Source organism: Mytilus edulis, chromosome 4, assembly GCF_963676685.1.
Source record: "Mytilus edulis chromosome 4, xbMytEdul2.2, whole genome shotgun sequence".
In the NCBI taxonomy this organism is placed as follows: domain Eukaryota; kingdom Metazoa; phylum Mollusca; class Bivalvia; order Mytilida; family Mytilidae; genus Mytilus; species Mytilus edulis.
In genome coordinates this window covers 88,029,030-88,046,738 of record NC_092347.1, presented here as the reverse complement: position 1 = coordinate 88,046,738, position 17,709 = coordinate 88,029,030, and the positions used below count along the sequence as shown (strand labels likewise).

At 32.8% G+C, this 17,709-nt stretch overlaps 1 protein-coding gene across 2 annotated transcripts in view; it reads left to right on the top strand.

Annotated features, from left to right (window-relative positions):
- The first annotated feature begins 10 nt into the window (after positions 1–10).
- The window catches only part of LOC139520922 (negative elongation factor A-like), a 32,576-nt gene continuing 14,877 nt past the window's right edge, over positions 11–17,709 (top strand). The window contains exons 1-8 of one of the 2 annotated variants that reach the window (XM_071314005.1): positions 11–245; positions 4,536–4,568; positions 6,942–7,110; positions 7,490–7,651; positions 11,145–11,234; positions 11,806–11,948; positions 13,711–13,774; positions 15,693–15,820. In XM_071314005.1, coding sequence (XP_071170106.1) covers positions 45–245; positions 4,536–4,568; positions 6,942–7,110; positions 7,490–7,651; positions 11,145–11,234; positions 11,806–11,948; positions 13,711–13,774; positions 15,693–15,820 — 990 coding nt within the window. In that variant the 5' untranslated portion in view covers positions 11–44. The remainder of the gene's footprint in view (positions 246–4,535; positions 4,569–6,941; positions 7,111–7,489; positions 7,652–11,144; positions 11,235–11,805; positions 11,949–13,710; positions 13,775–15,692; positions 15,821–17,709) is intronic. The other variant, XM_071314006.1, reaches the window with a different exon arrangement.

The window sequence follows — 17,709 nt, the reverse complement described above, 5'->3', positions numbered from 1 at the left end:
ATTGTTGTTTTCCTTTCATTTTGTATTTCGGTCGCCTCTCCAAGATGGCTGCTGGTGACACAGCTCTGTGGCTGCACAACAAGCTAGGTTCTACCGACGATTTGTGGTCCGGAAAGACAATATGTTCACAAATAAACCAAGCAAAATTACAAAATATCCAAGCTTGCTACAATGCACTTCAACCACACGTTAAAGTGAAGCTAATGTTGTCATTTCTGCACTTGCCGAGGAGGAATGTAGAGCAGGTAGATCAAATAAATCATGTTTCTATCTTCAAAACAATCCTTACAAATATAGTATCATAGTTGATCGTGAAAATTATTCCAATGCAGTAAAGTGTTATTTAGGGAAACACGACGTTTCGGCCAAGGTCCCGGTACGTCCATGGTCGTTTCGGCCTTGGTCAATTCGGCCATGTTTCATGTAATAAAATTATATTTTGATGCATATGACTTTCATATATATACCTTTTATAACTTTATGAAATTACTTTATTGCACTTTTATAGTAGTGATGTTTTATAAAAAAACTACTAAAAAAACGTGATTGTCTTGACATTCTTGAACTTGTTATAAGGATTGTAAATAAAGGAATTTAAACCAAGGTTAAATTATAAGTTTGCAATGTAAATGGATATTTTTTTGCATTTTGGCTCGTTATTGTATGTGACAAATGCATTGGTTCTAGAGACATGGTAAATCTCTAATGAAACGGTACGCAAATTGCAACGAGTACCCAAATTGCACCTATTTAGCAAAAATAGCAGCAGACATCTTACAAGATTTCCTAGAGACTACACAATTTGTATTTTTATGATTTGATACTATGCACATCTTTCAACATAGGTAAAAATATTTAGATATGCACAAAACGTTCACAGTATTTATCAATAGATGAAGTGTTTACTGAAAAAGCAAAATGTACTGAAACGTCGCTATGCGACGTCATCAAAACGTCATCTTTTTAAAATGATCAAATAATTTTACAATATGTTACAAGTACCCATTTTTTTTTAAAATGAAGAGTAAGCATGGATTTATATCCGATTGTTCAAAATATTTGAGGAAATTAAACAAAAGCTCTGTTATTCGACTTTTGACGATGCGAATTTAAGCATAGATGCAATTTGGGTACTCCTAATTTCAGAATCATTGATGGTTTGGAGGTCAGTTTAGACCAATTTTTCTATGATTCCATATGGATTAAAAATCGAATAGGTATACCTTTATAATAAAGAAGGATACGGCTACAAAATAAACACAGAATGGACATTATTGTCGCGTCTTTATCATAAAAAAACGTAGGTGAAAAAACTGTCAAAATAGTCTTTAGTTTATTATATTGTGTTTGTAAATTGAAAAACAAAGGATGAGAGGGAATTAATCCACATAAAAAAAGTATTTGCACACCTAAAAACACACAAAAAATAGAGAACTGCACTTTTGTTGCTGTACTTCATGTGGGTCTCATTTGGTTCTAAGAGTGACGCGGGATTCATGTCAATTTTTTGTAAGCGTGACATGTTGAAGTCAAATTATTGTGCCGTGAAAACGGGAAATGAAGTCTAGCGGGACATAGGAGAATTGTGTAAACGGGATACGGGAATCTGACAAAACAGTAAGCGGGACCCGGGATCAGAACCCCCCACCCCCCAATGAGACCCCCCTTCATCCTGATGTTACAGTAGCTTGTTTTGTATATTTTATTGGTTTTTTTTAATGGTGTTTACCTTTGCAAGATCAAAAGATTCTCCCATATTAAGACATCAAATACAGACGGTATATTTCAAAACATAAGCAAGAATAGAATATTCATATAATATTGTTCTGCACTTTCACTTTTGTTTCAAAACAGGATATGCTTTGGACCATCTAATTTTGAATAGGGGTAACTGTGTCAAAATATAATATTTATCTAAATAAGTCTCTCTTTTTCCTGCGGTTTATATATGTTAAAATACATTGTAACAAACAAATAAAGAAGTAATTTGTAAACTAAGTCTAACTGTTCATTGTGAACAATACAAAAATGACAAATCCTGCACCAACTTAAAACATTCACACCCATGAAATAGAACAATCCAATATGTCTGCGCCCAGGATTTGTGTTCCAGGTAAACATGCTCAAATTCAACTGATTCCTGTCATATTTTACAGTAAAGATTAAACTTTTTACGCACAAAAGCATAAGCAATTAATTTTCAAGTGAAGACATATCATTTTATGTGATTTAATATGAGGCAGGCATTACCTGGGAATGGGGACGAAGTCTGGATTTTTTTTTCGTCCCCATATATAAATGCAAGGATACAAATCCTTGATAAATGGCACTGGCTACGGTTACATGGAAATGTAACAATAAAAAAAATATTATTGTTACATCGGAGACTAATTGCCGGAATGCAAAGTTGGGTAAGGAACCGATTAATTACGTATGAAACAATAATTATTGAGGCTACGGTTACATTGTGTTATTGTTACATGAAAAACAGTAATGTACGCTAGATTTATTAAATTTAAATTTTCTATAGTTATGTTGCTTAATTCTTTCATATGTACTAAACAATTATACTTCAATTCGGCCATGTTTCATGTAATAAAATTATATTTTGATGCATATGACTTTCATATATATACCTTTTATAACTTTATGAAATTACTTTATTGCACTTTTATAGTAGTGATGTTTTATAAAAAAACTACTAAAAAAACGTGATTGTCTTGACATTCTTGAACTTGTTATAAGGATTGTAAATAAAGGAATTTAAACCAAGGTTAAATTATAAGTTTGCAATGTAAATGGATATTTTTTTGCATTTTGGCTCGTTATTGTATGTGACAAATGCATTGGTTCTAGAGACATGGTAAATCTCTAATGAAACGGTACGCAAATTGCAACGAGTACCCAAATTGCACCTATTTAGCAAAAATAGCAGCAGACATCTTACAAGATTTCCTAGAGACTACACAATTTGTATTTTTATGATTTGATACTATGCACATCTTTCAACATAGGTAAAAATATTTAGATATGCACAAAATGTTCACAGTATTTATCAATAGATGAAGTGTTTACTGAAAAAGCAAAATGTACTGAAACGTCGCTATGCGACGTCATCAAAACATCATCTTTTTAAAATGATCAAATACAATATGTTACAAGTACCCATTTTAAAAAAAAATGAAGAGTAAGCATGGATTTATATCCGATTGTTCAAAATATTTGAGGAAATTAAACAAAAGCTCTGTTATTCGACTTTTGACGATGCGAATTTAAGCATAGATGCAATTTGGGTACTCCTCATTTCAGAATCATTGATGGTTTGGAGGTCAGTTTAGACCAATTTTTCTATGATTCCATATGGATTAAAAATCGAATAGGTATACCTTTATAATAAAGAAGGATACAGCTTCAAAATAAACACAGAATGGACATTATTGTCGCGTCTTTATCATAAAAAAACGTAGGTGAAAAAACTGTCAAAATAGGTGCAATTTAGGTACCGTCACGTTATGTTTTTAAAATTTTCGAAAGGCAAACTATATTTTTGTGTGGCTGTGATAAGGGATTCTGTGACTGTCCAAATTAGACAAGCACTACATAGAATTAGAAACAGGATATATATTTAACAGTTGTACATTTTTAAACAGTAATTGATTTTTTTCATCAAATGTCATTTATCTTCAATAAAAGTATAAAATATATATTATTACATGTGTATGATTATAAAGTAGTTATGTTCCAGAGTATTTGGACCGTACGTGTACGGTCTGGACCGTATGCGTACTTTTTCAAAATACTCATATGGTCATACCGTACGTGTCTGACTAATATCAAGAAGTTGGTCAAATTAATTAGATACAAATGCATTTAACAGATCAACATAACTTAACTCTCAAATTGTTATAAAAAAGTTCTATTGTAATTGAAATAAAAACTTTATATTTTAACTATATAAAAAATTCACAATAATTAAATCTGTTAATCTCTTGTATTTATAAGCTTATATAGATCAGTAATACATTAATTGAATTATGATCATTGAAATTGAAGATATCGGAAGTAAACATAATTTGGGAGGACAATAGCAAGTGTCACCTTGGGCAAGAGTACCAAAATAGGATTCAGATATAAAATTGAACAAATATTTAATTTCAATTGTTCCTTTGTTCATTTTATCAATCTATTTGTAATAATAAAAATTTGTAAAACTAAAAATTGAGATTGTGATAAACATTTGTTTAAATTTAACCAATATAATCCATAACATGTATGGTCAGCTCAAACTGGACCATACGTGTATACTCATAGGGTCCGACCATACACGTATGGTTGGACCGTACGAGTATACGTATACGGTCCAAATACTCATATCGACATATGGTCTGGAACAGTTACAATATATAGATCTTAAAGTTAAATAATACAACAGAAGCATCCAACAGTTTATTGCATGTTATTTCTATACATTGTTTACATACACATGACATATGCAAATGATATATGAATTATATACATGATATATAAATTGGTAGAGATATTCCAAACATTCCAAATGCCAAATGGAGGTAAGAATATTTGTTGATTTGATTTTTTTTTAAATTTTTGTTGTTTATCTGTTAAATATCAAGAAAAAACATGTACATTATAACAATTTATAAAGTGATGTTATATTATTTTACATACATGTGTATGTCTAAGTTTATATGCAGACAGTAAAAAATAAAACCAAAACTAAACAATTGAATAGCTAAACTTGAGGAAATGGTTTTTATGTATTTGAAAATTTCTTCAACACTTGGATATATATCATACATGTATCTTGCTGTCCACATGGTCATTAAATTGACTTTTTGCTCACAACCTTTTAGTACTAATATTTTCAAGTAGAAGGAAAAGTGAAAATTTGCATGCATGACACAATCATTTGCCTTAGATTAAGTCTTACAAACATGACATACCATCAATTTATGACTAACAAGGCTGTAGCTAGGCATCTTATTTTAGTGAGGCAAAATAATTGAGCCGAGAGAAGCGAGGCGAAAATTTTTTTTGGAGGGTATGAAATGATAGGTGCAAAATCCTGCATTCTAGGCATTTTTAGAGAGTTTGATAATGTTGTGAATTTGGACACTTTATATAAATTTTTCATTTTTTAAGACTTTTATTAACACCAAATTTTCAAGACCGCACAATCTCGCGCCACTCATGAATGCTCTTTTCCAAGTTTTCAGTTGTTTCAGGGCAGTCTGTATTTCTAAAGGTAGCACATCATCATCAACACAATGATAAATGTCTTCTTCCAAATCCTTCTCCATCAGCAAATCGGTAGCAACAGTTTTGTTTGCAAAAGGCTTTCCTGTAAGCTTTCCTGTAAGAACCATCATACAGTCGCAGTTACAAAATATTAAACTCGCTTTTATGCTGACAAAGAGTAGACAAACTAGGGATAGAATGAGATAAGATACACGTATATGATTCTATCTATAGAGTAAGTATATATGGGTACAGGGGAATTGGAATGGAGTTTTTGACGTTTGTACATGTAGTTCCGTAATTTCAAATTATTTCTGGAAATAGTTGGTGGTCTTTTAGTTCCAGAATCTATAAATTTAGGAGTGAGGGTTTGGGGTGTCCGATTCCGAAACCCCAAATATAAAGAAACGAAATTCCATAGTCCCGAATATTAAGTAAAGACAAAATCCTGTGTTAAAGGATCTACCATTCCTCAATAATATCAAATTGAAATATGGGATATTCTTTCAATTTTTAAGGTTAAAGAAACATGGCTAAAAACTAATCTATGCTTATGTTTCATATTATTTATATTTCATTTATCTGTAAAGAGAAAGTTTAAAGTTCGTGAAATGAATACACAGACAGGACTGCCCCCTTGCGATGCCCAGTACTTAATTAGTCAAAAGTTGGTGAAACAGAGAAAGTCTACTTATCGTTTTTTGATTGTTCTAATGAAGTTCTAAGCAATACTCAGACTCTTGTTAAAAAAAATAGTTTACTAGAATTATTCCTTCTTTTCCTTCAGTGTCGCTTTTCCTTTTTCTGCAAGAGCCTGTTTTTAACTAAAGATCCATGATGATTATCGTTATTAGGTTAATGTAATCGAGAAACATCACCCGTTGAGATGCTGAGTTATATCCAGGAAGAATAGTTTAAAAGAAATGATGAAGTTATAGAAATTAAGGTTGAAACAGAACAACAAATGACTATTATATTTATATGTATAAAAAATATCAGCGTCGAAATTTTAGTGAGGCAATTGCCTCACTTGCCTCAAGGGTAGCTACGGCCTTGGACTAATCCCATTAAAAACTGTATATAAATGCCAAAAACGCCAATATTCATGGTGAAAATATTGAGAAAGATAATTATACAAAATCTATTTCCGAAAGAAAAAAAAATATTTTAATTCATGTATAAGTCATGTAAGTTATATATATTTAACAGTTTTCAGTAGTCAAGGTGAAAATTTTGGTAAATTGAACATAGGTTTTCAGCTGTTCATGTTTTTTTGCTTTATAATTATTCTTCAGTTATTTTGTTAACCAAATTAAAATATTTATTCTTATATCTGATATTGTTCATCATTGAAGTCATTAATATTATGATTAGTCTTTTTGTTATTGCAGTCAACGGGCAAAAAGTTATACTGCATTAAAACTGTAATGACTGTTAAGGCCTAAAAAACTAGAATGAATTTGTCCAAGTGAGCTAACTGCTGAATATTTTCTACATTTAAGTTAAAATGAGAGCTATCAAACATGACTTTTTGGTTAGATATGTATTGCAAACCTTTGAACTTGATTTCTTTATCTTATTCACATTCACATTACAATTCAAAAGAATTTTATTAGTACGAATATTTAAAGATTCTGTTACTAAACATTCAATAAATTCTATATACTATATTTGCATGTTTTCAGTGGAGAGCTGATCTGGAAGAAATACTTTTGATGGCCACACATGACACTGACCAGTGGGTGTCCATGATTGGTGAAATTCTCAAGACATTTCCATCCATGGGAACATTAAATCTAGATCTGGAAGATAATGGAATCTTTTCAGAAATGACTTCAGACTTAAATAAAGCTGGTATGGTTTACCTCTCATATGACAATTGTATCGATGATGATGTCTGTTTTAATATTATTTTATTTTGCTGATTTAACTTTAATACTTTTTAGTATATAGGTAAATATTTCTTATTTCTACAATAAGCCACAGCTATCAAAGGTTGCAATAAAAATGTTGAGGCCAACATATCAAATGTAAGAGTAAATAGGGAAACCATAAACCCAGTTATTTTTCATTTGACTTATCTTTCATGATCAAGCAAGTCTTTTTAAAAGGTCTTCATCACAAAAGCACACACACTATTATTAAAATTTACAACAAGCAGAGTAGCATGACAATGTTCATTTTAAAATATGGTGCACTTTATTTAAATCATAATTTTTTGAATTAATTGCAGTAAAGAAAGCAGCTGGAGCACGGATGTTACCATTGGAATGTCAGTTTCTGAACAAAACAGCATTGATTGCAGCTACAGGACAGCAGCCACAACCTATTAAACATTTTGCCTTGAAGAGAAAACCTAAATCTGCAATTCTTAGAGCTGAACTACTGCAAAAATGTAAGTATAACACAGTTCTTTAAGTTTGCATCTTTAAATCATAGTGATACTATGGATTTATTTATTTCCATGGGTACCAATTTTATGAATTCAGTAAAAATTGTATTTGAAAATATACTTGAGGTCATGGTTTTCAAAAATAATTTGGCAATTTTTATTTTGTTCGATCTGAAACTTTTGAATTCATGATTCACTCATACCCACGTTCCATGAAAATGAATACACAACTAAAGGATATCTAGAAACATTATGCCACTTGTCAAAAATTGCTTTCTGTATTCTTCAGCAGTTTGGTCTCACGATTATGAGCCAACCCCAGTGCAGGAGGTCATAGGTCATTGTTGGGTTTAAATCAAAGATGTTAAAATTGGTATTTTCTGTAAACATGGTTAAGACTTTATAGCTAGTAGCTATATATAGCATACAAACAGAAGAACATACAGATAAAATACAGGGTCTATTTTGTTTATGCTGTTCTTTTGGGGGTAGGTCTGAATGAGATATACCTACATCTTTTATTTCATAACTTTATATTAAGGTTAGATGTTTGTGAACTGGTTTATAATGATAAACCTTCAAATTTCTCAAATGAACAGTTGTTTAACTAATTAGCAATTAACTAATTAGCAATTTGAACAGTTTAAACAGTAATATGGATAAATGAAGATGTGAAGTATATGCATATTCTGACATCAATCCAATGACAAATAGTAAAAGACTCAGCCAATTCCCAATTTTGCACAACCTTGAACTTGCCCGCTGAACATTTGTTATCAATTATACATCTATGTTTTTATTATGTTTGTCAATTAGTTGTTTTGTCCTGAGTCAGGTTAAAGCTTTTTTTTTGATGATGTTAAAGTCCAATCAACTTGAAATTTAGTAAGTACACATGTTCCTTATGATATAATCTTTCTGATTTTAATGCCAAATTAGACTTTTGCAGTCGGAAAGCTGACCCCGGTTTTACCCCATTTCTTAAAGCAACAATGGACGTCATGTGATTACCATATATGGGCATTTTTTTACCAAAAAAAGTGAAGTTCATTTTTGAAATTTGTAGTTTTTTGCATGAATTAAAACTAATTTCCTTTTAAGTGAACATTCTTGAGTATATAAGAAATATATTACTCAACTCAATTATGGATTAAACTCATTTTTTTCTCTCAAAATGTGTCTTCAAAGTCAAGGTGTACATGTTGACAAAAAAAATTGGTGACAAAAAATTAAAATCGTAATTTTCTTTCTTAACTTCTCGGGAAGCTATGCTGAATTAAAATTATGTTATGTAACATAACTTGGACTATGATGTGTCAAATTTGTGCCAGTTGATATGCTAAGATACGCAAATGTGCCAGTTAGATGTGTCGATATTTCTGACGAAGCGGGGCCGACGGTAATTCACGAGTTACGTCCCTTTGTTTGACACTATCATGAACAAACTATTGTTATATCAAGCAATATATGCTGTTATTTACAAGTGGATATTATTAAAAATTATCTTATTAAATATATTTTGATACTGTAAACATGTGCCAAAAAATAGAGAAACACATTTTATCACTTTTCAGAACTCAGTCCCTGTGAAATAGGCCCTATGTGTCCCTATGTGCCATAATAGGGTTAATAATTTAATATTAATTTAATATTCCAAGAGTTAATTTAATATTCATGTTTTGGTAAGTATTTTTACTGCTGCAACCAAATTATTTTAACACAGAAATAAATGTCTACTCAATTTATACAAGGGGTAGTCTAAATATTCATGAATAATGGATCAAGACAGTATTAAAATGATAAAAAAGAGGAATTCCTTTTCATTACTGACACTTGCAAGTTGGTCCTACCTTTTTCATTTAAACATAAAAGAGATCATAATGAAAGTATTCTGAATGTAAAATCTTCATAATTTTAAATTTATAAAAGGAAAATTAGTTTGCAATCCTTTGTATGAACAATCTAAATATAACCATGTTGTCTCATTGATTTCATGCAAGTTATAGTTCTAATGAATGGACTCAAATTATAAAAATAACACACTAAACCAATAAATAAATGGTGCTGGTCATGAACTTGAAAATAAATAAGAAAAAAATAGACTTAGTAATATTTTTCTTTTTCTATTTTTCTATTTGAAAAAAATAATAATAGATCTAACATTAAAAAAACTATGCATTTTTACATTTATATAAAAGTATTTCAGAGCAGTTTCTGGGGGCTAAGTCAACAATTATGTTTTAGATCACAAGTCAAAATTAAGTCACACTTCTGTTCATGTCAGTATGATAATGCTTTGAATAAGATTGATTAAAATGATACTCTGAAAGAGATTGTTTGAAGGCAGCAACCAATTCTTCTCTTTCAATTTTAGCATTTCATTTAATGGCAGCTGAGGGTAAAACAAACATTTTTTTTTTCTCAGAGTCAAAAACAAATTATTTTTTATCCAAAAATTGGAAACAAACTTTTTCTTCTTCAAAACAATCAAAAGCCACCACCCCCTACAGAAAATCAAATGGTTGTTGGCTGCCTAAGTTGAAATTTAGGACAATACTTTCTCATTTACTTTTACAGGATTCCTTTATCACAAAAAAAAAGTATTATTTTAAACAACGAATGTGTTTTATGTCAGTGCATCTAAAGCAGTTAAGGTTGTGCAAAGACAGTATAAGATTTCCTTACCTTGGTTTACCTAGTTAAGTCATACATTTCACTGACTTAAAGAGAATAATTAATCCAGTCAAATATTCACAGCTGATTCCGCCATTAATTTTTCAAACAAACATACTAAATGTGTGTACATTGACTGTGTTCAGATGCCAGGTGACATCGATGTGTAAGACCGAAAAACTACAATGTCAAAAAATGTCTTTCTTTTGGAATTTAGTTCAAACGGGGTTTCCCAAGGGGTAATAGAACGTTATACTTTATGATTTTTTAAAAATTTGAGATACGTATTATTAATTGTTTGTATAGTATATAGTCTTTGTTAATCTGTGAAAAATAGAAGAAAATAATTTTACGACGATCAACGGCATTACGGGATCGTTAAAACACGGCCAATTTGACATGTTTGAGATTTTTTTTTTCCTTTTGATAATAAACTCCATGCTCAACAAATCGAAATAAATCTATTTCAGACCCTAATGGCAAGTAGGAAACTGAAAAAAAGATAAACTTCCAAATTGGCGCCAAAAAAAAAATCCACGAAATTAACGCAATTTCAGAATGGCGGGTTTTAATATCAGTCCCATTGTTGTATTAAGAAAGTAGCAACAACGGTCGTTTCTAAGGGCTTGCTTTCCGACTGTTGACCCCAAGTTCACTGTCCACTGAACATAGAAAATGATAGTGCAGATGGGACATTCAAGTACTATGGACACATTATTGTTAGTTGAATATTTAGATATTAAAAACATATATGTTGTGTCACAGATATAGGTACATGTATATATAAATATATATAACTTAAAATGAACATTATTTGTTACAGCCACAGAAGTTGCCAGCAGTAAAAAAAATAATCCAAGCAGTAGTTTGCCACTGAAAGTCAGAAGTTTTGCTAAGAAAATGGATGATGCAAGTATGTATGAAACTATCTTGGTGTTAAACAGTGTGTAAGGATTTTCCAACTTTGTGTTTTGTGAAATTGTGAGCAAAGGCATCACTTATCTTTTTTATCAGTCTCTGAGGGTACCACCTGCCCAGTGCTTTGGTATTTGCATAATGCATTACGATACTTTTTTTTAATGTAAATTTCCAGTTCATAAATTTCCATAATTTTCCTAAAGCAAAGGTTGCAATTCTTTTAGACAAAGTTGATCTTTACGGCCACTGGTCAGTGTCATGTGTGGCCATCACTTCAAATAATTCTAACTGTAAGACAGAGCATTGTCAAATAAAACATAAACTAGATGCAGTATACATTTTTATTTGGAAGTTTTTTCAGATAATTGAGGGGGGGGGGGAATTAAAGTTTTACATGTTATAGGATTAATTAAATTAGTATTGTTTGGAAAGATTTTGGCTTTGTCTATAAATACCTCTTTATTACACAATGTATATACAATGTATATATGGTATTAAGTACTATTTACTGACTGCATTTGATTTGATTTATATAAATTCATCATATATAATTTGGACATATTTAGCACCACTTAAAGGACTGCCAAATAGGACCCCACCATCTAGTGGGTTTCGATCACCAGGAACTTCTGGTCCAAGCAGAGTCATTCCTACATCCACAGCACCTATAGCCAGGCCTACATCAACACGCAAAGATGTTGGTATAAAGGTGAGAGTGATCTTTGTGTAATTTTAGATGTTTTTGGTGTCTTTCAGTGCCATCAAAAGAAGTCTATATTCTTCATTTAAACGATGGATTATATTTATAACTATAACTGGATATTGAATAAAGAAATCCAATTTAGAGAAGCAAGGCATATATATATTAGAAGACTTGGGTTAAAAACTTTAATTTATCATACATGAAGGAAAAAAAAGATTGATTGTAAATCTTAAATTCTAAATGACAAACCTTTATAATATTAATGGATTCATAAGTGCTGAGCAAAATGGATTTTAAGAGTTCAGAAAAAATACAGGATTTTGAATATTTGACTGAAATATTTTATACAGAAATGGCATTATTCCATAAAAGTGAAGTATTCTGTCAAAGAAGAGTTGAGTGCTCAACATTATCTGTCGTCACTGAAAAGAGTTGATTATGTCTGTCGTCACACCAAAGTATTCACTCTGTTTGTCTTACAGAGTTCAGAAGACATAAAATGCTAAATGTAAGACTTATTGAAAATGTCTATAGACTTCATTTTTACCAATTTGTGATTTTGGTAGCCTTGTTGCATAACAAAATTACCAAAACTACAAATAGATATACTTCCTTGGTTAAAAAGAATATGCTGCATATGTCTGTTAAAGACGTATAAATTATGAGTTATCAACATACTAACAGAGGTTTATAATCGAAATAATTTTCTGAAAATAGAAGTTATAACAACAAGGACTTTTTATAAGACCGCAAAAAATCGTATAAAGCTGTGCCCTGCGGAGCATCTGGTTTGAATTTGTTTCGATAAAGTAGAACAATCTGCAGTGTCAGTAGGTACAAAAAAAAAATCCTTTTTTCATTTTAAGTCTATATATGAATTGAATTGGTTGTGTGGTATTCATCAAACAGACAGCATACCAAAACCACAAAAAAAAACTGACATACAGTCTTCATTAATAGACTAGTGTTTAAATACAATACGTAAAAAGTATTTTTCTATAAATTTTTCACTGTAAACCATACTCATTAATATACGCTTAGTAAATCCTCAAAATTTGCATTTTAGGATAAAAATTTGGAAATATCTATTTCCTTTTTAAGCTTATTTTCAAAAATGTCAAACACTTTCATTATAAGTGTGCTGATACATATAGAATAATAGGTAGTTTCGTTTTTGATACTGACTATATTATGTGGAATATCTAGACGAGGCCGTTAGGGCGAGTTAAGATATTCCACATGATATAGTCAGTATCATAAAGGAAACTACCTATTATTCTGTTTATCGGTAATTATGACGTCACACAATGTATTGCCTAATATTTTCAGTGATACAGCCAGTACGTTGATACTCGGAAATATTAGGCAGTAAGATCAAAGGGAAAATAAACGAATTACCGATAATCGGAATTAACAATGCGTTGAATTAACTAAATATTTCCATCAGTTTGTCCTGTACTAATGAACAGAATTACTTCATATTTGGATAACAACTTGATAGTGACGAGTTGCTTTTAGGATCTTGCAGACATCCTTGTAAATTCATAGTTTGAACTTTTTAATAAAATGAATATTTTTTTGTCAGACATTTCTTCAATGTTTATATTAGTCAGCAGATTGTGAGATGACTTTTATATGTGTAAGTGTTTTTGTGATCAGTTATACACTTATATGCATGCCAATTCATAGGTAATATTAACCAGACTAGTGCAGGACTATTGCACAAATATAAGTCATTTGTTGATAAGATTTATTGTTTATTGTATAGTTACTTGACATGGAAGAATTACCACTTGGTGCAAAAGAGGCAAAGAGAAGGAGGAAAATTGCAGGTAAACAGTTGTACAATCATCATTTCAATAGTTTTGATATTATTGGAAAAAAGAACAAAATGAACTATCTTTATTAATTGTTGAAGAGAATAGTTGCCAATCTCTAAGAAAAATCTTATCCTTAGACATTTAAAAAGAGTGCACAAAAGCTAATAGTTCTCATGGAGCCTATATTTATTTGAAACTGGCAGAAAAGGTGAAATGAGTTAAAATGATTGTAAAACACTTTTTTTTTTAAATATATTATATTTTTTGATTTGGCCATGGATTGTAAAAAAATAAAGACGCATTAATTGGATGCAAAATAAACAATTTATTCAACACACATACATTTTATTTTATATTCACTTTAAATTCTGATTCCAAAACATTTTAGGAAGATACAAAAGATCCTCTACCGTTCAAATGAAGCTTCCGGTCAAGAAAATTACCTATTTCAAACACTGTACAGTTTCTTAAAAATAGAACTCGGTAGTTGAAGCCTTAGATTTTTGCTTATAGCTGAACGCTATCAAATACTTGTACCTTTTAACAATTAGATGATCATTGATTTTCTGTCTGAAAATCAGAATGTGTGATGATTTTTGTCGAGCCTGCAACTTTTGTTGCAGAAAGCTCGACATAGGGATAGTGATCCGGCGGCGGCGGCGGCGGCTACGGCAGCGGCGTTAGCTCACTTCTTAAAAGCTTTATATTTTAAAAGGTGGAAGACCTGGATGCTTCATACTTTGTATATAGATGCTTCATGTTACGAAGTTTCCATCAGTCACATGTCCAATGTCCTTGACCTCATTTTCATGGTTCAGTGACCACTTGAAAAAAAAGTTCAAATTTTTTGTAATGTTGAATTCTCTCTTATTATAAGTAATAGGATAACTATATTTGATATGTGCGTACCTTGCAAGGTCCTCGTGTCTGTCAGACAATTTTCACTTGACCTCGACCTCATTTCATGGATCAGTGAACAAGGTTAAGTTTTGGTGGTCAAGTCCATATCTCAGATACTATAAGCAATAGGGCTAGTATATTCGGTGTATGGAAGGACTGTAAGGTGTACATGTCCAACTGGCAGGTGTCATCTGACCTTGACCTCATTTTCATGGTTCAGTGGTTATAGTTAAATTTTTGTGTTTTGGTCTGTTTTTCTCATACCATATGCAATAGGTCTACTATATTTGTTGTATGGAATGATTGTTAAGTGTACATGTCTAGCGGGCAGATGTCATGTGACCTTGACCTCATTTTCATGGTTCAGTGGTCAAAGTTAAGTTTTTGAGTTTTGGTCTTTTTATCTAATGCTATATATGCCATAGGTCAACTATATTTGGTGTATGGAAATATTTTATGATCTTTATGTCAGTCGAGCAGGTTTTATTTAACCATGACCTCATTTTCACGGTTCATTGCACAGTGTTAAGTTTTTGTGTTTTGGTCTATTTTTCTTAAACTATAAGTAATGTGTCAACTATATATGTTGTAAAGAAGCATTGTTAGCTGTACCTGTCTGCCTGGCATGGTTCATCTGACCTGGACCTCTTTTTCAAGGTTCATTGGTCTTTGTTTAGTTATCTTGGTTAATGTTAAGTTTATGTGACAGTTGTAATAAAGCTTAGCTTTATACTTAGGACTATCAACATAATATCAATGATTAGTATAGAAGGCGAGACATTTCAGCGTGTGCACTCTTGTTATTAAAAAGCAGTGTTGACTGAGTTCAGAGGAAATTAAGAGAAACACAAAAAAAATACAAACTACCGGTAGGTGGACGACCTGCACTTTATATGATATTTGTGTAAAAAAATTTCACCATAATATTTATCGTAAAATGTGATAATGGCAACAACTTTAAACCCTGGATGTAGTCATGTAAAAAAATACATGTGATGATTTTGATTTTATTGGTCTTGATTTCTTACAGAAATGGAGGCTGCAGAGATAGCTAAGAAAGAAAAGGAGGCTGCAGCTGCTGCTGCTGAACAAGCCGCTGCAACAACAGTAACCTATACACCAGACTATGCTGCTGGACTGGTAAATCCTGCCCCATCAGTAAGTAACAGTAACCTATACAACAGACTATGCTGCTGGACTGGTTAATCCTGCCCCATCAGTAAGTAACAGTTACCTATACACCAGACTATGCTGCTGGACTGGTAAATCTTGCCCCATCAGTAAGTAACAGTAACCTATACAACAGACTATGCTGCTGGACTGGTTAATCCTGCCCCATCAGTAAGTAACAGTATCCTATACACCAGACTATGCTGCTGGACTGGTAAATCCTGCCCAATCAGTAAGAAACAGTAACCTATACACCAGACTATGCTGCTGGACTGGTTAATCCTGCCCCATCAGTAAGTAACAGTATCCTATACACCAGACTATGCTGCTGGACTGGTTAATCCTGCCCCATCAGTAAGTAACAGTATCCTATACACCAGACTATGCTGCTGGACTGGTAAATCCTGCCCAATCAGTAAGAAACAGTAACCTATACACCAGACTATGCTGCTGGACTGGTTAATCCTGCCCCATCAGTAAGTAACAGTTACCTATACACCAGACTATGCTGCTGGACTGGTTAATCCTGCCCCATCAGTAAGTAACAGTAACCTTTACACCAGACTATGCTGCTGGACTGGTTAATCCTGCCCCATCAGTAAGAAACAGTAACCTATACACCAGACTATGCTGCTGGACTGGTAAATCCTGCCCCATCAGTAAGAAACAGTAACCTAAACACCAGACTATGCTGCTGGACTGGTAAATCCTGCCCCATCAGTAAGTAATAGTAACCTATACACCAGACTATGCTGCTGGACTGGTAAATCCTGCCCCATCAGTAAGTAACAGTAACCTATACACCAGACTATGCTGCTGGACTGGTAAATCCTGCCCCATCAGTAAGTAACAGTTACCTATACACCAGACTATGCTGCTGGACTGGTTAATCCTGCCCCATCAGTAAGTAACAGCAACCTATACACCAGACTATGCTGCTGGACTGGTTAATCCTGCCCCATCAGTAAGTAACAGTAACCTATACACCAGACTATGCTGCTGGACTGGTTAATCCTGCCCCATCAGTAAGTAACAGTAACCTATACACCAGACTATGCTGCTGGACTGGTTAATCCTGCCCCATCAGTAAGTAACAGTATCCTAGACACCAGACTATGCTGCTGGACTGGTTAATCCTGCCCCATCAGTAAGTAACAGTAACCTATACACCAGACTATGCTGCTGGACTGGTTAATCCTGCCCCATCAGTAAGTAACAGTAACCTATACACCAGACTATGCTGCTGGACTGGTAAATCCTGCCCCATCAGTAAGTAACAGTTATCTATACACCAGACTATGCTGCTGGACTGGTTAATCCTGCCCCATCAGTAAGTAACAGTTACCTATACACCAGACTATGCTGCTGGACTGGTTAATCCTGCCCCATCAGTAAGAAACAGTAACCTATACACCAGACTATGCTGCTGGACTGGTTAATCCTGCCCCATCAGTAAGTAACAGTATCCTATACACCAGACTATGCTGCTGGACTGGTTAATCCTGCGCCATCAGTAAGTAACAGTAACCTATACAACAGACTATGCTGCTGGACTGGTAAATCTTGCCCCATCAGTAAGTAACAGTAACCTATACAACAGACTATGCTGCTGGACTGGTTAATCCTGCCCCATCAGTAAGTAACAGTTACCTATACACCAGACTATGCTGCTGGACTGGTAAATCTTGCCCCATCAGTAAGTAACAGTAACCTATACAACAGACTATGCTGCTGGACTGGTTAATCCTGCCCCATCAGTAAGAAACAGTATCCTATACACCAGACTATGCTGCTGGACTGGTTAATCCTGCCCCATCAGTAAGTAACAGTATCCTATACACCAGACTATGCTGCTGGACTGGTTAATCCTGCCCCAT